Source organism: Martes martes, assembly GCF_963455335.1.
Source record: "Martes martes genome assembly, chromosome: 9".
NCBI lineage: Eukaryota > Metazoa > Chordata > Mammalia > Carnivora > Mustelidae > Martes > Martes martes.
Genome location: NC_137896.1, coordinates 116,408,008 through 116,430,122, shown reverse-complemented (window position 1 = coordinate 116,430,122; position 22,115 = coordinate 116,408,008). Strand labels below are relative to the sequence as shown.

The 22,115-nt window shown below is 39.4% G+C and overlaps 1 protein-coding gene across 4 annotated transcripts in view; it reads left to right on the top strand.

The window, feature by feature from the left end:
• The first annotated feature begins 1,749 nt into the window (after positions 1-1,749).
• Positions 1,750-22,115, top strand: part of CLIP4 (CAP-Gly domain containing linker protein family member 4) — a 76,525-nt gene continuing 56,159 nt past the window's right edge. Inside the window, exons 1-6 of one of the 4 annotated variants that reach the window (XM_080814149.1) lie at positions 1,750-1,884; positions 8,850-8,997; positions 17,162-17,301; positions 18,087-18,180; positions 19,343-19,504; positions 21,283-21,401. In XM_080814149.1, coding sequence (XP_080670275.1) covers positions 8,865-8,997; positions 17,162-17,301; positions 18,087-18,180; positions 19,343-19,504; positions 21,283-21,401 — 648 coding nt within the window. In that variant the 5' untranslated portion in view covers positions 1,750-1,884; positions 8,850-8,864. Of the gene's footprint in view, positions 1,885-2,391; positions 2,541-8,849; positions 8,998-17,161; positions 17,302-18,086; positions 18,181-19,342; positions 19,505-21,282; positions 21,402-22,115 lie in introns of those variants that run through there. The other 3 variants (XM_080814152.1, XM_080814150.1, XM_080814151.1) reach the window with 3 other exon arrangements.

Genomic DNA, 22,115 nt, shown 5'->3' with positions numbered 1-22,115 from the left:
ATAACTGCATCTTAGCAGGTGCAGCTGGACCATATCCCCATATGCCTACATCCCAGTAGATGGTTCAAGTTCCAGGTTCTGGCCCTATGTCACTGCCCAGTCCAACTCTTGTTAAATGGGCAATACCCAGTCATACTTGTATGACCCATGGTGTTCTAGGAAGTATTACCCCATGAACCATCTTAGTGATGGTTTATGGTGTAAACTCAGTTTCGTGTGTGTGTGTGTGTGTGTGTGTGTGTGTGTGTGTGTGTGTTTTGGACAAAGGCAACCAGGTGAGTAGGAGAGTCTCCTCCTAATGGCTTGTTAACCTGGGAAATTGCCTCTCAACTATTTTGTATTTGGGTGTAGCAGAAAAGGCCAGTGACCTGGCTGGTCTAACAGAAAGTTTTATTATAGTTAAAAACAACTCAGCTAGCCACACCCTGTCACCTACTAATAGTGGTGTCTCAGAGGAATAACTTAAATCAGCAATAAAAGTGAAGTGTATACCTCTGGAAACTTCTGTTATACACAGATCTTTCTGAGTTTTTGTGGCTCATTGACAATAAGACTCATTTAAAGTTGTTGAAAGCCAACCAAAGGCAGATTGCCTTCTTTCAAACAGTTCAAGAGGTGGGTGGGGTCAGACTAAAACGGTGTAAGATGAGATCAGGGAGAGGGAGGTGGAAGCCCCAAAGGGAGGAAGCATCCGTGTCCCATTATCATCCCCGAGAGTGCATGAAGATGCTGAACTTGCAGGCACAGAGAAACTGGCAGCTGACCAGGGACTGTGGGATGGTCACGGTGTTTAAATATTGCATAAGTTCTATGGATTTCGGTTGACAGTATGTTCCACCCCATTTAACAATGTAAAGGGACTCCTGCAAACAAGTCTTTTGATATTTTGAGCTATGCTAAAAGAAGCATAGGACCTAGAAAGAAGTAAGAGTTTCTATCCTCTCTGCATGCAACAGGATACTCCTGTTCATTTGCGAGCTCTAGACAAGCTGGGGCGCATCTTAGAGTCCTTTAGCATGCTGGTGGATCTTGACCATTTCTTAAAAGGAGCAGCTAAGGGATAGGGAATGCTTGTCCTGGATACCTTGAATTGGAGTCAGACATGATCTGGAAACTCCCAGGCTAGAAACGCAGTAAGAAGGAGATGCAGAGAGCTGGATTTAGCTCAAGGTAAGAAGGCCCTGTCAACGAGGTTGATCTGTGATAAATGGCTGTTTTCAAAGGGAGTGAGTTCCCGGTTACTGAAGGCATTCAACTATGGCCATTTGGTGAAAGGATGTTGTAAGGGAGACTCGAGCAACTGGAAGCAGGCCTTTTCTAGTCCCTGGAATGGATGATTCAAACAGGAAAAGATGCTCTGGTGGGCCCCCAGCACTTACCTCTGCTCCTGCAGACACAGAGACGTTCATGCGTTCAACATCTGCTATGGCCAGGCGCTGCGCTTGGTGAGCACAGAAGCGCATTGTACTAATCTGTACATCAGAGCCAGAACAAAAAGGCCTCAGAGAGAGTTGTTATGGTGTAACACTAGTGATTCAGTGTTATAAACCTCAGTCATGAGGAAACAATGGACTCATTAAGTTCCTTCATTAAGGGGACTCATTAAGTGTCAGGCAACACCTTTCCTTCTCTGCATGATGGAGAACCAGGATATCAGCATTTAAGTCTGTTCGTTGTCACAGTTTCACCACCTTCTGGCCCTCGGGGGATGGGGCCAGGGACCAAGAGAGACGAAGGTAAGAAATGAGCAAAGCAGCAGGGGAAAAAAGTTCTGGGATGACTACTCCAGTTTCCTCTTCTGCCTCTACACTGACACCTTCGGGCGTAATTATTCAACCTGGGTATACCACGGAGTAGGCTTTTTACAGTAAGACCTTCAAACAGGTAATTGGCTGATGGACCTACTCTGGGCCATGCACTGGGTTAGACACGGGGAGCCCCAAAACAGGGAAGGCGCCATCGCTGCCCTTGAGATGCCCGCGGGGGCGCTCCTAGCCCCAGGGGTTAGCTTAGGGCTTTAATGGAGAAATACAGCGCGCCAAGGGCAGCTTCCCCCGCTCACTGCCCCGGGCCCGGCGGGGTTCCTCCGAGAGCCTCCCTCGAGCGGCGGTGGAAATGTCACAGCAGCACCTCCCCCACGCAAGCTTAACCCCAGATAGTCCTGACCTGGAGGCCCCCTTGCGTGGGCTGGGGGGCCGCGGGGGCGCTGACAGAAGAAGCGCGAGCACAAGGGCGCGCTCCCCGCCTCCGCAACCCGCCCCCCCCCCCAACCCTCGCGGGTCCCGGCGCGTGCGCGGGGCTGGGGCCGAGGCCTGCGCGCGGCCGGGGCGCCTGCACTGCGCGCGCGCGCCGACCCCGCGTGGGGCCCGGCTCGGCGCGCGCGGAGGCGGCAGGCGGGAGGGGCCGGCCGAGGTCGGGCAGCGGCGCGGCGGGAGGCTGCGCGGCGGGACAGCGGAGACCGGCGGAGGAGCGCGCCTCTCGGCCTTGCCTCCGTGTCTCCGCGTTCGCGACCGGCCGTCCCGACAGGACCGCAGGAGCAGGTGGGGCGGGAGCGCACGGGGGCTCCGGGCCGGCTGGGCGGGGGCGCGGTGGCCGGGGGGCGGTTGGCGGCTCCGGGAGGGCAGCGCGGAGGCGCCGGGAGCCCCGCGGCCGCGTCCTGTGGCGCAGGTGTCGCGGGCGCCCGCAGGCCTCCTTGGGGCGGCGCCGGGGGCGGGGGCGGCGCGGCCCACCTTCGGGGAGGTGGGCTTCTCCTCTCCGCTCCAGGCGGGCGCTTTAACTTTCGGATGAGGTGCGGCGCGGGGTCTTGGTTGCGCACCCCCTACCCCCCTTCCGCCGCAGCCCCAGACGCCCGGGCGCCCTGGGAGCGCCACCCGCGCGCCGAGGTGCTGCGTGCGCCGCCCCGCGCCGCCCTCCGTCTTTTTCCTGCGGCGGGCCTCCTCCCGGCTCTCGGGCCTCCCCCGGCTTCGTAGATTGTTGGAGAAACCTGTGCCAGTGGGAATGCGACGCGAAACCCAATGACTTTGCTTCCGGTCTTTGGCCGTCCCGAGATTCCTTAATTCTAAGTCGTGGGAATGGGGAAGGGAAGTTAGGGGGAGCCCTTGCACGGAGACCTGCTCTACACAGAGACACGGTTGAGACCTCATCCTTGTAGAGTAGATTGATGGGTTTATAATGTCAGCTTTCTTTTAGATGTCAGGTTGTTCATTCATCCAGAGACTCAAGAGGCAGTTTGGATTTAAACTGAGACAATGTTTTGATATGTATCAGAGGATGATATTCTCCTGGGATAGTAACTTACTCTATGTTCCCAGCTCGGCTGTGGTTCATATTGTAGCAATATCATAGTATAAATCGGTGCCTTTGAAATATTCGAGTCAGGAAACACTCTCCTCCTTGGAAACATCCCCCAAATACTTGTACTTCATTTTCACATTGACATTTGTGAATCTTCTGCAAAATGTGGAGTAAGTCGTCTAGAAGACAGGAGATCAGGCGGTGCGGGACATGTAGCAACGATGGACGAAAAGCAGGGAATTGAAAATGGCAGAAGTCTAGCTTTCTGCGTTTCTATTATGCAAAACCATCCCGGTTCTATCTTACTTTGCTAACATTAATATGTACTTTTAATGCCTTCGTTTGATAATGGACTACCAGGGCTGTAAGATCAGACCTGCAAATGTAATGAAAATTTTTATTTCGATTTTATAAAAGATTTAGCAAGTGGCATAGTATTTGTAATGTTTATTTCAGATGTTTCAGATTTACCAGATAGAGTTCCCACAAGCAGGGCCTTTTAAAAAAGTGATATTTATATGGTGTCTTTTATTGTTTATAACACCTCTAATTTTGAAACATGTACTAGTGATGTTTATGTTATAGAATCAGCTCTCCCTGTTGAAACCTACACATATCTGGTTACTTTTAGGCTTACTGTTCCCTTGTTAATTATGTATAATCAGTTACGCGCTGTTGGCTCGTTTTGTTTGTTAACCTTTATTTGTTTCTTGCTGTTTATTATTTTCTCATCTGGAGTTTGAGTAGCATTGCTTTGCTTCAGTGATATTTAGTAGAACTTTCTTCAAGGAGGAAAATGTTTCTGCCCTGTTTCAATGGGGTAGGCACTAGCCACTTGTGGCTTTTGAGTACTCCTACGGGGCTAGAGCAATGGAGAAACTAATTTTTTAATTTAAATAGCCACATGTGTCTAGAAGCTACCTGCTTGGACACCACAGCTATAAATTTTTAGTCCTTCAGGAAGCTTCCACTGGCCTTCTTGAATCCAGCACTTTAGTTACAACTATACAGTACTTACAGCTTTCTTATAGGAATCCTGTCCTAGGCCCTAATCTGTGTGAGGACGAGGGCATACCTATTTTCTTTCCCTTTGCTATGCCTAGCTTAGAACTTAGAAATACTGAGTAAATGTTTGTTGAGTGACTAAATGAACTTCTTGAGGGCAGGTGTCTTTTATAATCTCTCTAGGGCCTACAGCCCATTAAGTATTAAATACTGTAAATACCTGTTTAGTGATTGAACAGATGCATGTCTGTAAAAAATAAATGGGTAACTGGAGATTCTACATTAAATCATTTTTTTATCATCTTTTATTAAAGTATAATTAACACACAGTGGTATATATATGTATATATATGTCTCAACATTCAGTATATTATTCATTGCTCATCATGGTAAGTATATTCTTAATATTCTTGATCCTTTTCACTCACCTCCCACCCACCTCCCTTCTAGCAACCACTGGTTTGTTCCCTGTATTTAAGAGTCCGTCCTTCCTTCCTTCCTTCCTTCCTTCTTTTTGCTCCCACCGCCCCAAACCTTCTTTTCTTTTTTGTTCCTTTGTTTTGTTTCTTATATTCCACATATGAATGAAATCATATGGTATTTGTCTTTCTCTGACTTATTTCACTTAGCATTATACACTCTAGGCCCATCCATATTGTTGTAAATGGCAAGATCTCATTCTTTTTTATGACCAATATCTCTCTCTCTCTCTCTCACACACACACACACACACAAATACACACACACACATATATTCATCCATTCATCTATGGATGGACCCTTGGGTTGTTTCCACATCTTGGTTATTGTACATAATGCTGCAATAAACACAGGGTGCATATATTTTTTTGAATTAGCATTTTCATTTTCTTTGATTAAATACCTAGTAGTGGAATCACTAGATCATGTAGTAATTCTATTTTTGATTTTTTTTTCTATTTTTAATTTTTAAAGGATATTTAGAGATATGGTTTAAATGCTTATTTCAGTTATAGTACTTCCCTGGGAGTCTAGTGAATATAAAGACTCATGGCAAGATACAGTATGAGTTTGAATGGAAGGGCCTCATGATTCCAACTTGTGTGGACACAGCTTAGATACTGTGTTAGTTGAGTAGCTCAGAGATGCTGCCCTTGGACCATGTTCCAGATAAAACCAAGAGAGTCTCTTGATCTCAGTGAGGCTCCTTAGTGAGGCCTACTAGCCCCGAACCACTCTGAAGAAATTACTGGGCATCTCCACTCACCACCATTCTGTGTTAGGGAATGGGCCAGGAATCCTTGAAAAATGAGCTACTAGAGCCATGTTACAAGTTGCATTTACTCAGAGCTGGTTTGAGGGTAATGGTGTAGGATGGGATTCCTGTTTGAATCAGTTTGGAGAATTTGATTCTGGTTTGACTAAGTTTGATCCAGATCCCAGGTGTCCTAGATCTTCAGATCCAGAGACTGCTTGCAGAAAGGATTCTAAAACTTGACCAAGGTTTTTAGAGGTGTGCAGTTTTCTTAAGTGGGCAAAAGGTAGAATGTTGAGTTTTTCATAAAGGAAAGGAAATGGACTAAGGAAAAATGCAGTGCAGACACAAAGTACAAAGAATGCTCAGTACATCGATCAGGTGATATTGTAGCTTCTCCGGGCTTAAAGTACCTAACATATAAAATGATGACATTTATTACATCTTGTTGAAATGAGTCATCCTTCCACCCTGAATCGAGGATTTGAGTAATAAATAGGTGTAAGACACTAATCTAGCTCCTGTGGCGAGTTATAGTTGTATAAGATACGGTTCTTTAAGGATCACCATAGCCTGCAGGGAAATGACGGGTGGTCTCAGGATCTCGTTCAAAAAACATTTTTGGACGAGAAGCTCTACCCTTTGAAAGGGAGGTTTTTAAAGGTGGCTTCCTCTTAAACAATTCAGAAACATAGCCACTTAATCACTTGGCTGGAGAATTAGGAGTATAAAAAAACATACCTGAGTTCCAAAGTGTGATTGCAGTCAGATTAATCTTCCTAAAACACAGTTTGAATAAGGACCCTCTCCCTTTAAAAAATCTCCCTTTAAAAAATCCCTTTAAAAAAATTAAAAAAGGGGTTTCCAGTGCTTATGGAATTAAGTGGTTCGGCCTTTGATCAGGTTTATAAAATACTCCCAACTATAGTCCTAAAAACCATTAGAGCCTTCCTGCTTAACGGCGTGCCTAGACTGCCCGAGTTCCAGCCCACAGTTCCTTCAACGTGCGCATCTTTTAAATTTCTGTCCTGGTGTCTGCCCACTCATCTTTCAAGACCCATCTGGGGAGATTCTTTCTTCATTGGACCATTTCTGATTGTCAGGAGTCCCCATGGCAATTGTTCCTTGCCCTTATGTTATAGAATGTATCCCATTCTATCTCATTGTCCGTGGTTATTTTATTCATCCTAGTAGATGGTAAGCTACCGAGCAAGCATGCGCTCTCTGTTCCTTACGTTTTGTATTCTCTGAAATATCTAGAATGGTATGGTGCTTTGTACATAGTGGTTCCTTAGTAGTTACTAAGCTTTGTTTCTGTCCCTTGACTTTTTCTTATTTTTATTTATTTATTTATTTTTGATGCCAAAGAGGTAAGTTTTATTAAAGCACAGGAACAGGACCCATGGGCAGAAGAGCTGCTCTGTTCCTTGACTTCAAAGGAAGCTTCATACACTGTTCAGAACATTTTGCCCAAATTTACGCCAAGGAAGTAGAGGCCGAAACATAGAAATCCTGAGTTACTTTTAGCACTGAGAAGCCATAATATTGAAGAAGGGCCATCTTCGGGGTGTGTGTTACTTTTTGGAATTGAAGGATTTGAGGAAGATCACCTTGCCGTGTGGTGCCAGTTCCTTGTTGTCTCCCTGTTTATGTGGCAGAGTTATTGTCAGAATGATTCAAAGTACTGGGCGGCAAGTAACTTTAGCATGCAAGAGAACTCGAGTTCCTTTAACATAGTTAACACGGGGTTAGGTCTTTTAATACAGAATATCCGCACATCCATAAAAACATGTACTTCATGAGAAAAAGAAATCACCGTACTCTTGACCAGTTCCTGCTACTCTCTGGAAAACACATGAGTCAAGTGGGCAGGGAACCAGCTGGCTCAGACAGGTGGCTGTTCTTTGGCGCAGCGTGGTGATGGTGGAGTAAAGATGGTTACGTTAGATATAGGACTGGCGAATGAAGTATAATTGAACACACATCGGGTAATATGTGGCACGGCGTTAGCTGGTAGAGTGAGCTAGCAGTTAACTATCTTGATTTATTCTTTCTACTAAGAAGGTTGAAAATCATTTTTATTTAGTTTTTGAAATATGGTTTTTTGCTTATATTTAAAACATATACAGATTCACAATACTTCAGACTTCAAAGATTTGTACAGAAGAAACTGGATGCTTTTTTGCCTTTCTAGTTCAAGTTTACTAACATTTTCTCTGCTTTCTGTGCCATTTCCAAATGAGCTAGGCTGCAACAGCGGTCCACTTTAGAGCACGTTGATTCTAAGCTCTCATGTTCCCTGGGAAGAAGGTAATATAAGTGATATGGTTTACAAGGCATGGCCTTCTAGCTCCTGCTGGGGTAGACTGAAGAGGTCTTGTATATTGGTAAGAAGTGAACAATACCAGTAAGCTCTTAGGTCCATATTTGTATAAGCGATGTGATTCATTTTCAGTGAAGTTTTCTGGGATTTCGGAAAACAAGGAGAACATTCTAAAGTAGATGATTTTCATGTGATGAGCATACGACAAGAGCTATTACTGGACGATAGGTAATATAACCTGTGTCAGATCCTTTGTCAGATAGAGATATACCTACAAGGGATATTATGTCCCCACATTACTGTGAGTAAAGAGAACATCACCCATTTAGATTAACTCAGCATTTAAAAACTTTTTTTCACCTATTATTGGGTAATACATAGCTTTTTATTACTGCCGGGCTTTGTCTAAAAAGATTACATGTCTGTAAGAGAGGTAGGAAGCAACATATATTCAACAGTTTGCTAGAAGGAAGTTTTGTTTTCCCCTTCCTCTCTAAAAGAGATTCTTTTTTTTTTCTTTTAAAGATTTCATTTATTTATTTATTTGTCAGAGAGAGAGAGAGAGGGAGGAGCACAAGCAGGCAGAGAGGCAGGCAGAGGCAGAGAGAGAAGCAGGCTCCCTGCTGAGCAAGGAGCCTGGTGTGGGACTTGATCCCAGGACGCTGGGATCATGACCTGAGCCGAAGGCAGCGACCCAACCAACTGAGCCACCCAGGTGTCCCTCTAAAAGAGATTCTTGAAGGTCGAAGTGTACGGTGTCAGTAGGTTGGGATGCTTGGCTGGCTCAGTCGGGGATACATGTGACAGTTGCTCTCAGGGTTCTAAGTTCGAGTCCCATGCTGGGTGTAGAAATTACTTTAAAACATAAAATCTTAAAAAAAAAGTCAGTAGGTTATATATTAAAAGAAAGTATGTTTTTATTGTGATTGAAGTCAATCATTCTAAGCTGCATACAAATATAATAGATTGACTTTTTTCTCTCTCTCATTAAAGGTGGCTTTCTAGAAGATGACCATAGAGGACCTTCCAGATTTTCCAGTAGAAGGAAATTCTTTGATTGGAAGATACCCGTTTTTATTTCCAGGTTCTGAGACACCAGTTGTTTTTTCCATTTCTGCAGCACCAATGCCTTCGGACTGCGGTACGTTGAGTAGCTGTGTGTATTTCCTACAGCCTGGAGACTTGACTTCTGTCTAATGCCCTTTTTGTATTCGTAATCTTTCCTAAAACCCTTTGCCATGGTTTTCATAAAATTGCTAGTTTTCCTTTTTCAAAAATACAATTGTTTATTGCTTTTTTCTGCCTCTTAAGCTAAATGCTTTATTTTGCTGTCAGCATTTTTATTATGTAAAAATGTTCATTTTAAGCACCATGATGGATTTAGAGGATCTTATTTTTAGAATGCAGTGGTGCTAGACATCTTGCATTCTTTTGCTATTGATGTATTTATTTTGGTTAAATATACTGACTTGCTTAAAAAACCGTGTATTAAGACGCAACAAAATATTATGAGCTAGCCATCTCTAAGGGCCTTCCTGTGTCTGAAATGCTAGGATCTAATTACCAAATAATCATTGCTGAAATGATCCAAATTTGGGGGACAATGTAACAAGTTGTGTGTTTCAGTACATAAGCAAGCATAATTTGGATCCTGTCTCACTTGTCTTCCATTGTAATTATAATGTATACACAAATATGGTAAAACTACCAAAAAAAAAAAGCCATGTACTTAGGTAGAGTGTGTGAGACCTTTCCTTGGAATGTGGAGTAAGATTGGTTTGTATTTAAATCGGTTCACTTAAATCTCCTTTGTAAAATATAAATTTATAGCTATTCTAGCCTTTACCTATTTAGGCTTATTTCCCCAGAACTATATTTTATCAGATCATTGATAAAGGAATAAAAGAAAACCAGGAGATAAATTTAAAAGATTTGTTACATTTCTCCTATAGTTAGAATTTTTCAAGTAAAGTATTGGGTCATCATTTCAAATTGTCTTTGGAGGCAGAGATCATGCAATTTCTATTATTTTTGTTATTTTTTTTTTGTTCAGAAATGCAATTTTTAAATGTTAGTAGATTTAAAATTATTAGGTGGGGAATTTATCTCTTTAGTCATATCTACTCTAATAATTACTCACCTCCAAGTTCAGATTCTAAAGCAGCTTGCCTTGCAGTCATCAAAAGTATTGCATAAAACCTGTGCCTGGACCCTGGGAGTTATTTGCAGCTTTTATAACATGTGGACTGGGTTTATTTTCAGATATAACAAAATCAATTATGCAGGAAAAACCTTAACTAAAGCACTTTGTGCCTTGCTTATGGCACTTACTGCATTCTCTCCTGAGTCATAAGTGTCTTATTTCCTTTCCTAGGCTATAGTTCTTTGGGATGGAGTAGCAATCATGCTTTGTTTTTGTTTACCTTCATAGGGCTAACTAGTGATTTGTTGATTAGTTGCTCAGTCTGTGTTTGTTGAATAAATACATTAAATGTAAGGTGGTAATGGCCATTGACCCCTTTGTAAACTGAAATTAAACATTGCCTGTATGCTTAGAATTATACATTCTTGGAATCTGAATGGACCTGTAGGTCAACTTTCCCTACTCATAACTTCTTAGTATAGAAGTTCTATTTTCAGGATCTCTGATGAATAACCACTCAGCCACTTGGATAACTTCAGTAGTGGGGAACTAATGAAATAGTCTATTTCATGGTTTAAAAGTTTTAGTTGTGATAAAGTTGTTTTTATATATAGACTCAAAATATGTCTTCTTGAAGCTTTGGCCAGTTGATGCTTGTTTTTGATATTTGGAACATACTTCTTTATATGATAGCATTCAAATGTTTGGAGATAATTTGAATATTTTAATTTAGCCTGTAGTTCCTTAGGCTACATGTTTCTGGTTCCTTCATCAGTCCCTCAGTGTCAGGATTTCTAGACCCTTTTCATTTTAGTTGTCTCCTTCTTGGTACAGTGTAGTCAGTGTCCCCTTGTAAAGGGGCATCCTGAATTGTATTTATTATTTATTGAGGGCCCATTATGTGCCAGGTAGTGTCCTAGATGCTAGGGATAGCACAGTGACTGAGGCAGACATTTTAGTGGGGAAAGACAATAAACAAATTAATAAACAAAACATAATATTATAATGAATTTTGTGGAGAAAAGAAGCAGGGTGCTGTGAGAGAGGATAATGATTCAGAGTGTCTGTTGCAGATGGGGTGGTCGTCTGGAGTCAGAAGAAGCTGGTCACAAGAAGAGCCTGGAGAGAAATATTCCAGGCACAAAAATAGGATGTTAAAGCACAGAGTTGGGGAAGAAACTTTGGTATATCCTAAGAGTTAATGGAAGGCCATGGTGGCTGAGAAGCAAAGTGGTTGAGGGGCAGAATGACAGGAGAGGAGATGGAGAGGAAGGCAGGGGGCAAATCACGCAGGATTATTGAGGCCTTGGTAAGGAATTTGTATTTTATTCTGAGTGTGATGAGAGCCATTGAATGTGAGACTGATAATGAGATTAAAACAAGAAGTAGAGAAAAACCAACTGCACAAACCAGAGCTTAGACATGCAGGTCAGTGTAGATTCTCCAGGTGGTTACCCTGCAAGGCAGTATGAAGATTTTTGGAATCCAGATTACACAGAATGCACATCACGTGTGTTATAAACCTCATGATACATTGTTATTGTTTTTCCTTAAAGAGTAAGTTACCTCTTAAAGGGATTTAAGTAATGGTAACATATCTTATTTGCCCATTTAGTTATCTTTTCTAGTGTTCTTTTATTCTATTGTGCAGATCTAGATTTCCAGGAGATACCATTTTCCTTCTCCCTGAAGGGCTTCGTTGAACATCTCATGTGGTGCAGATCTGCTGGTGAGGAACGCCTGCAGCTTTTAGATGTCTAGGGACATCTTTATGTTACCTTCTCTTTTGAGAAATAGGTTTGCTGAGTATAGAATTCTAGGTTAATAGTTTTTTCTTTCAGTGCTTAAAGATGTTGCTCCATTGTCTTTTTACTTGCATTGTTTCTGATAGGAAATCTGCTGTAATTTTTGTCTCTCTGAATGTAATGACTCCTTTTTTGTCCCCCTTGGCTGCTTTTAAGATTTTCTCTTTATCACTGGTTTTGAGCAATTTTACTATGATGTGTCTTGGTGTGATTCTCTTTATGTGCTTCTGTGTGGGGCCTGCGAAGCTTCTCAGACCTCTTGGTTTCAGTTTTCTTCAAGTTTGGGAGATCATCATATCTTCAAATATTTTTTTCTGCCCTATGACCCTTTCAGACAATCCAGTTTACATGAACATTAGACCACTAGAAGTTGTCCCACAGCTCACTGATGCTTTTCTCGTATTTAAAAAAAATTCTTTTTGTGTTTTATTTTGGATAGTTTCCTGTTGCTGTGTCTTCAAGTTCATTCATCTTTTCGTCTGTGATGTGTGATCAGCTGGTCTCATCCAGTGCAGTTTTCATCACAGCTGTTGTCCTCATCTCTCAAGTTTGATTTGGGTCTTTTTCATATCTTACATGTCTCTACTTAAACTTTGAACATTTGGCGTACAGTTATAATGGCTGTTGTAGTGTTCTTTTCTGTTAATATTAGTTTTGTTTCAACTCTAGGTCTGTTTCAATTGATTATCCCTGATTATGGTTCATGCCCCCCCCCTTTTTTTTTTGCATGCCTGGCAATCTGTGATTGGATGCCAAACATTGTGAATTTACCTGTTGGGTGCTGGATATTTTTCTATTCTTATATTCTTGAATTTTGTTGTAGGATGCAGTTAAGTTCCTTGGAAATAGTTTGGCCCTTTCAGGTCTTGTTATGATTTGTTAGGTGGTTCTGGAGCAGTGTTAATCTGTGGCCAATTATTCCTCAGTATTCAGGATTCTACCCAGTGCCCTGTGAATTTTTTTCCTAGTCTTTTTTGTGGGAACAGGCACTATTTTATTTTTCTTTTATTTTATTTACTTATTTTAAATTTAAATTCAATTTAATTAACATATAATGTATTATTAGTTTAAGAGGTAGAATTTAGTGATTCGTCACTGGCATATAACACCCATTGTTCATTCCATCTGGTGCCCTCCTTAAAGCCCATAACCCAGTAACCCCATCCTCCCACTCATCTCCCCTCCAGCAACCCTCAGTTTGTTTCCTATGGTTTAGAGTCTCTCTTATGGTTTGTCTCCCTCTCTGTTTTTGTATTATTTTTCCTTCCCTTCCCCTGTGTTCATCTGTTTTGTTTCTTAAATTCCACATATGAGTGAAATCATATGATATTTTTCTTTCTCTGACTGACTTAAGCCATTTAACATAATACCCTCTAGTTCCATCCATGTCATTGCAAATGGCAAGATTTCATTTTTTTTGATGGCTGAGTAATATTCCGGTGTGTGTGTGTGTGTGTGTGTGTGTGCGCGCGCGTGCGCGTGTGCGCGCGCGCACCATATCTTCTTTATCCATTCATCTGAACAGGTCCCATTTTATGCTCTTTGTGAGCACTGGGCTCTAATCTTTTTAATCCTTTGGGGGATGGTTCTTTCTCTTACCTCAGGTTTTCCTCACAAGTATATTAAACACTCAGTAAGACCTTTCATAGATCTTTGGGCTTCTCTTGCTGTGTATCTCTCTCCTCTCTGATATTCTTTTCTGTGAAATCTAGCTCCCTGGATTTCCTTGGGTCTCATTGTTGTATCCTCAACTCAGGGAGTCTTCTGTGCTTCTCTTGGTTTCCCCTCTCTCTGCACTGAGACCTGGAAACTCTCAAGGCAGATAGTTGGGGCAATTGTAACACCCACCTTATTTGTATCCTGTCTCTTATGATCACTGTTTTTCATTGCTTTGATGTCCAGTGTCCTTGAAAACTGCATTTTATCTATTTCCTTTGTTTGTTTTTGAGGTTTCAGGTGGAAGGGTAAATCTAGTCCTAATGACTAGATTTGATTAGAATTGAAATTATGTCCATCCTGACATAAAGTTGGACAATTCCCCCCAACCCTCTTGCTTTCTTTTGAGTAAAGCTTTTATCCCCACTGTATGGAAGCTTCAACTTGGGATTTAGTTAGATTTGTTAATATGTAGTATAGTGTCAAGATTAAGATTATGGATCAGTCTGGCTTTAATCCTGAATCAACCATTTACCAGTTGTGTGATGTTAGGAAAATTATTTATTTTCTCTGTCCCTTCTCTGTTCCCTCTATTTCCTCTTTGATAAAATGAGAACAATAATAGTACCTACTTCATATGGTAATCATGAGAATTAAACTAGGCAATATGTATAAGGTGCCTAGAACCGTCCCTGGGATCTTTTAAGTCTTCAACAAGTGTAACATATTGTCATTATTATTTAAATGGGCTGTCTGCTGTTTGCCATCACCTCAGTATGTAATTACTGAAGCATTGTTATATGCTTTATTATTTATTGGGCTACTGTCCCCTCTCCCTACTCAGGTCATTTTTTTTTTCTTTTCTTTTTTTAGTTCAAAAGTTCTTGCTTATTTATCTTACATTTCCTTTCTAGATCTTTTGCTCCTCAAAGTGTGGTCCTTAGTCTGGCACATTGGCTCACTGGCAGCCTGTTAGAAACTCAATTCCAGGGCTCCTGGGGGGCTCAGTCAGTTAAGTGTCTGACTTTGGCTCAGGTCTTGATCTCAGGGTCCTGGGATCAAGCCCCACATCAAGCTCCTTGCTCAGCAGGGAGCTTGCTTCTTCCCCTCTCTCTGCCTCTGTGATCTCTCTCACTCTCACTCTTCCTCAAATAAATAAGTAAAATCTAAAAAAAAAAAAAAAAAAAAAAAAAAAGGAAGCTCAGTTCCAGGCCCCACCTGAGATTTGCTGGATCAAAATTAATATTGTAACAACATCCCTAGGTGATTCCTATCTATGTAAACGTTATGTTTGGAAAGCTCTGCTACTGATGAACCATAGAGTAATTCTGTATCTCCTCTCACAAATAAATCCTGGTGAGATATTGGTTAGAATTGAAATTATTTTAAATAATTGTTCTTGGTAAGATTGGCAGCTTTAGATATTTTTTAGTTCCACAACATGATGTGTCTCACTCCACTGAAGTCAACTTTCCTCTTCCAGTTTTCTGTAAAGAAGTCTCACACATTCATTAGCATGTTTGCTACTTTCATTGATACTGTGTGTGGGATGCTTTTCCCATTGTTTTTCCTTTTTTAAAAAATAGGAAATCATGTAAAAATGCACAAAATATAGTAGTAGCACACATATATGTCACACATATCCACCATCAGAAAGGATAAATATTAGCATTTTTGTCACTTTTCCTTTAGCTCTTATTTTTGAGTTACAAGAAAGGCTTAAAGTTGAAATTGCCTCTCTTTTCTTTTGATCCTCTTCCCCTTGCTCTCCAGAGGCAACCATTATCTTATACATAGTATGAATATTCCAGACCATATTATTAGATGTTTATTACATAAATGAGTATACTTTAGTGATATGTAGTATTGTTCTGTGTATTTGTAGTTTTATGTAAATGATAGAAACTGCATATTATTCTGCAGCTTAATTTATCAATCTGTATGTTTTTTGAGACCTAGCCTTATCAACTCACGATTTAGATATCTAATTTATTTCTTTAGTTGTTAAAAAGCAAAAAATAGAATATGCCAATTCTGTCCATTCCTTTATGGAGAGATGTTTCAGCCCAGCTTTTTTGCCATTATACTTGATGCTAGAATAAAAATTCTTGAACATGTCTCCTGTGGACACATTCCAAAGAGTCTCTAGGTTTATATTTAGAAACTTCTCCACTATCAATGCCCAATGCTTAGAAAAGGGACTGATCCATAAATATTTATTGAATAGATGATCGGTTAGATACCCCGACTCCCACCCCATATAGTCAGCTGCTATTATAAGAAACTTGCCCACATCTGTGTTCAAGAAACCATGCAAGGTGCTTCTCTCTCTTGGATACAAGTTCTTTTCTAAGTCTTCGTTTCTGAACCTAGAGGGCCATTCTGTTTTCAAAGATTTTAGGTAGTAAGTCATTTTAGTTTTAGTTTTTCTGATTCTCTCCTAATGGACTGCTGCTCTCCTTTCATACGCATACTTGGTTTTGTACTTTTCCACTCACCTTTTAGTTATCTTGATTCTAAAGTATGAATTATGTGTACATAGTATGATTTTGGAAAATAAATAAAAATGCAAAGAGCATTTAAAAAAAACATGAATCCTGCTACTCGTGTATGCTATTAAAAGCTGACTTCAATAGTGAATTCTCTTACAGAGTCAGCACAATAGAGACTTTGGATACAGATCTGGTTTTCTACCCCAGATGTACCACTTACTAGCTGTGTGACTTGGAGCAAGTATGATTTAGTCTGAGCTTCGGTTTCTTTACCTGCAAAATGAGAATAATAGTACTTCCCAGGTAGGGTGCTTGTGAGGATGTGTAAGGTGTCTGGTAAGTAGTAAGTAGTCAGCGAATGTTGGTTCTCTCATGCTTTCCTCCCTTAGATGCTTCTGGTTTTTTAGATTCCTTGCCTGCTCCCCCCACCTTTTTTTTTTTTTTTTTTTGGATTGTTCGAGATAATAGAATCTGATTTTCTTCCAGTTTCTTCTTTAGCCATAGGCTGACCAAAGTTTTCTGTGAATCTTAGAGAAGTTTTAAGATGTATTTTGATCATGTTCAATTTTGCTAGTATTCCATGTTTTTACTAATACACGTCCCCAAATCACCCCGTCACTCTGGCCCAGGGTTTCACTTCTGCATCACCAGATGTTGGTCCCTTGTCGGTTGGCGTCACAGTTCTCATGTGTCTTCAGGGGGTAGAGGGTAATGCCTGTCTCTTATAGAAAAGTTAGGTAAACACAGAGAAGTAAAAAGAATTTGTATAAAATTGCACACCAGTTGATATTTTGGCATTTCCCCCTTTTCTGTGTGTTTTAATTATAGATGTGAGTCTACTGTTCATGACATATTTATGTTGTGAGAGCTGAAAATATTGATAAAATTTGACAGGTTTTCTGTGCCTTAGAAGTAGTTGTTGGAAAGTTCAAGGTCTGAGACGGGTGTGCTCACATTTTTTGTTCTGTCTCTAATAAAATGTGGTATGATGCCCAGAAATCTCTTTCCCACAACAATTCAGGAATGCTGCATATTTTTTGGCTCTTTTGACTTTGGTTCTGAAAATTGCTTAATGTAAACCTACTTTTTCTTACATCTAAAAATATCTGTATCATTTGAGCCCGAATCTTATTGTTTATTATTTTCAATATATTTATTTGGCACTTTTAATAAGTTTAATTTACACCTTTCTTTTTTTATTTCAAACAGAGTTTTCTTTCTTTGATCCTAATGATACATCCTGCCAGGAAATTCTCTTTGATCCCAAAACTTCTGTATCAGAATTATTTGCCATTTTAAGACAGTGGGTTCCTCAGGTCCAACAAAACATTGACATTATTGGAAATGAGGTAAGGAATTCTTCCATTTTACATTTTGCATTGTTAGGATTTTTAATTGTGTAGATGCTCCCCTCCTTCCCCCCCAGCAAACCCCACCATCTGAATGGAAAGGTGATGATAAATGAAAAATCTTTTAAAAATTCTGATGTTTGTTCTTTGTATCTCTAGGTTTTGCATGGGGCAGTTGAGTTAGTATTGTACATTCTTTCCATTGTTCCCTCACGCTCCTCACTTGCTTACACCTAGAGTTCTGCTGTTAGAGACTCTTGGTTTTCCATACTTACTTTCTTTGTACACCTTTATTTTGTAGACTTTAAAAAATACATTTCATGGAGGAGATTTGATTACCAACGTGTTTTATCCGTACTTTTGGGTGGTCTGGTAGGCTACAATATAGTTTTCAAAAATATTTGATTTTTTGAAGGAGGCAAGAAAGAATAACTGGGTTTTTTGACCTGCATATCGTTATGTAAGAAGAGAGAGCTTACATTTTTTCAAATACTATTATACCCATTAGAATGAAAATTTTGTTTATCCCTTGAGAGGCTAAGGGACATACTTAGAGTGCCAGATTACCTGGAAATAGTCTTTAAGAATTTCCTTCAGTCTAGTGACAAATTATTTTCATTATTGCTATTGGATGCAGAATTTAAAATTTACCCTTAAGAGAAGCCAGTTCTAGCTACTCATTTTATCGAGAACTAATTCTGGTAGGATGGATTAACTTGGTTCCCAGTGTGGGTTTGAAATCAGTGTTCAGTCATCATGTTGTCACATCTTCTCGGTTTCCTCAGATTCTTAAGAGAGGCTGCAATGTGAATGACCGAGACGGACTGACAGATATGACTCTCTTACATTACACTTGCAAATCTGGAGCTCACGGTATCGGTAAGTGTGTGGTGAATCAGCTAGTGGCTTAAGACATCTGTATTTGTGTTTGTATAAGCTGTGTTACGCCACCAGAGTCCCTGGGAGGGCACCTAGCTGATGATAATAATGTCCTCTGAACAGGCAAGCATACACTTGGGTCCTCCCCAAAACTGTGTTCCCTTCCCCCACTTTTCTCAGGGGTGGGAGTCTTTATAGTCTCCTGATACCTCCCAGCTTTTCTAGAGCAGGCTTCATAGCTGCATTCTCACTAGGTGAGAGTAACTGGTAGCACCCTAGAACGTTCCTGAGAGTTTACAGCAAGGTTAGACAATCCAAGCTGTTTTCCAAGCATCCCAATCCTCACAGACCCCAGTATTCAGGCCTAAAGAGTATTCCTGTATACATAACATATGCATGTTTTCCTAGATTGGTGTTCTGTGCTTTACCAATGTATAAACCTGCCTCTGTTACTGAACTATGTATTGTGAATATCTCTCCCTGTTTCAGTAGTCTGATAAATGCTTCTTAAGCTATTAACAGTGAAGGACTTTTTTTTCTTACACTCCATCATGGATTGATTCATTTTGTAAAAAAAAAAAAAAACCACACAAATGAAATTATAATAGAAAAATCAAATAAAGACCTAAAATACAAGCCTAATTGTTTTTTAGATGGCGTAATATTACATTTCAATTCATATATTCTGAAGAAATTATTGCATTGGGAAAAAGAAAAGGGTTATCAAAAGGACAGAGAAATGACAATTTGGGACTGGTAGTGGTCCACAGAGCACGCTGAGTAGCACTGGTCTGGGCATTGCTTTTATTGGCTTTATAGTATCCTAGTATGTGAATCACTTATGATTTATTTAACCAATTTCATATTATTATACTTTTAGAATTTTATTTTAGAACAAAATAGTTTATTTATAAAGTAGTTTAGTTTCAAAATTTTATTCCAAATATAAAGTACTGTGATGAACATTTTTACAACTGAGTGTTTATCCATATCTCTGAGTATGATTTTTTTTTAGAAAAAATTCCTTGTAAGTGAAATTTTTGAGGTGTATATGTTGATTCTGTATGCTATTTGCTCTGGCTTTTTAAATAAGGTAGTAGCTAGCCATCCATTGGAACTTCAGGTTGTACTGGAGAAAAATAATATAGAAAACTTTCTTTAGGTGATGTTGATACAGCTGTAAAATTTGCAACTCAACTTATTGATCTGGGAGCAGATGTTAGTTTACGGAGTCGCTGGACAAATATGAATGCTTTGCACTATGCTGCTTATTTTGATGTCCCTGAGCTTATAAAAGTGATTTTGAAGACATCTAAACCAAAAGGCAAGTACTATAAGCTCACCATTTGATGTTATTAGTTGACACTTTATTAGTGGCATAAAAATTAAAATTCAAAGAGATTTCTGCTTCTAATAAATCTTGTTCCATATGACCATTTTTTTTCAGGGATAGTTTAATATCTTTATTAAAGATTAATTGCTGTCATTAAACAAAAGGCTTAGTATAAAGAGATACAAAGTAAGACAGTGTTCTCTGGGTTTTTATATCTCTGCAAATTCCACATATAACACAGATTTTATGAAGTGTAATTGAGTCTATGTGCTATATAATTCTTTTGTCTTGAGTAGCCAGAAATAGAACAACAAAGCTTTCAGTCCTAAGCATTGAAATCATAAAACGTGTTTTAGATGGCATTTGGTTCTGAAATTCTCTGATTAAAGGAGGAAACAAATTCAGGTTTCCACCCCTCTTCCTATTTTGATGGTAATATCCTAAAATTGAGTATCAGACTGTCTCTATTACAGTGCTGGTGTTTTGACTTTATCTCTGGTCCTCTCAGTGTGTCAGTTTTCTATTGAGAAAAATATGAGAGCAAATGCAGTAGTATTACTCTAAGTTAAAGGTGAGTGGTATACGGTGTTTTCCACATTCATAGAAGACTTGTTTTAGTAACAATTCAGTAGCTAAATTTCCCAGAATGTTTGTTTCTCACTCTGCTTTGTATAGTCTTCCATTCTATCTTTAACTTTTACCTTTTAATTTTAATTTTTGATTGATGTTAGGAAGAAAGCCTCTTTTGATTTCACAGTGTCTTTAATAACTCAAGAAGGTTTGTCCTGAGCATGTTTTAGTTGTTTGCAACTGTAGGTAGTTCATGTGGGGCAGTGTGCTTTAGATTAAAGTAGAATTAGTAGAACCAAGTATATTAAACCCTTGTTATCAAAAATATGCAAAATGGGATTCCCAAATCTGGAAGATTTCTTGTATCTAAGAATATCATCTTAGATGCTATTGATTTATTGAAAGTTATTAAAATTATTAAAATTATTGAAAGTTATTAAAATGTCCTTAGAATTGCAAGATTCTTTTTTCCTACCATGAAGTCCAAATTCATTTGTTGAATACAGTATTGCAAATGAATATGATTTAAGAGCATTTGTACATTTAATTAGTTTTTAACTTATTCCCGATTTGAAAATTCTGCATTGTTTTACCTACTACATTTTATGTGAAGGACCAGGTAGGAAATACTGTTGGCTTTGTGGACCACTGCAGCTACTTGATTTTACAGTTATATCAGGAAACTAGCCATAGAGAATATGTAAATACATATTTGTGGCTATGTTCCAATAAAACTCTATTTATAAAAGTGGGTGGTGAGTTGTGTTTGCCCATGGGCTGGTTCCTGACCTAAACCTTACTACCTCATTGTAGCTGTCACAACATATATGCAAGAGGCTAATGAGAGACTGTTAAGATCGTTACTTTTACAAACATGAATTATTGCCATTTATTTATTTTAAATATAATTTATAGAGTTTAGTTTGTGATAGCTGGAAAATCTATGATAATACTGGCCCATGTTATGATGAAATTTTATAGTACTGAGAGAATAATTGGTTAACCAGATTGTAATATGAAGATTTGGTTCCATTGTGAAATGGTGCTTCTAGTGAGTGGGGTTGAGTCTCAAAAATGGCTTCATAAAGTTCTCCCTCCCCACCCCAACCAGAAAAAAAACCAATCCCACTTGTCTCTTTTATATTATCATAGCTGAATTTAAATTTTTAGTTAATATACTTGGCGGTGTTTAATTGCAGATGTAGATGCCACTTGCAGTGACTTTAATTTTGGAACAGCTCTGCATATCGCTGCTTATAACTTGTGCGCAAGTACTGTGAGATGCTTGTTGGAGCTTGGAGCAAATCCAGCATTTAGGGTAAGAGGTTAAATTAAAAGTGAAAAATATTTAAAGAGTTAAAATGTCTAACATTATCTTCCAGTAAAGAGTTGAATCTGGATGTTGTTATGGGACTCATACGAGGAAAGAATTTATGTTTCTGTGCTGCGTAGAAAGAGCAATGGAACTTTATCTCCAGTAAATATAAGGCAAAGCAGTGAATTTCAGTCCCCTTATCCTGATAAGTTCTATAAAATTTCCTTTCATTCAGTGAAGTAAAATGTTCCGTAATGTGTCATCATTTTTGAGTTTGTTTTCATTTAGTTTTTTGATATATTTATAAAGAATTAACTATCAAATTAAAATGCATATGTTATAGTGAAAGTTTTATATTAAATCATATTTTAATTCTTTTGGAAAGGAATTTTATTCCAGAAATTTTTTAAAATGCACATTTAGGAGTGTAGTAAACCTTTAAAAATTAAAGGAAAAGTGAATTTTTTCATGGTAATCATGTAAATTAGTAAATTTACGAAGTTAACACACAGGATTGGATTTCATAATCTTCAAGTCTTCTGGTACTTTATAGTCTTTACAGAGTGGCTGTCACTGTTCTTTTCCTCAATATGAATAGCAGTGACTTCCTCTGGCAGGGATTTTTAATTGGGTCTGGGCCATCCTTTAAAGGGATGGGGGGGCAGTGTTTGAAAAAGCCTCTTCCCTCCCCACCTTGTCCTCTCCTCCCCGCTTTCT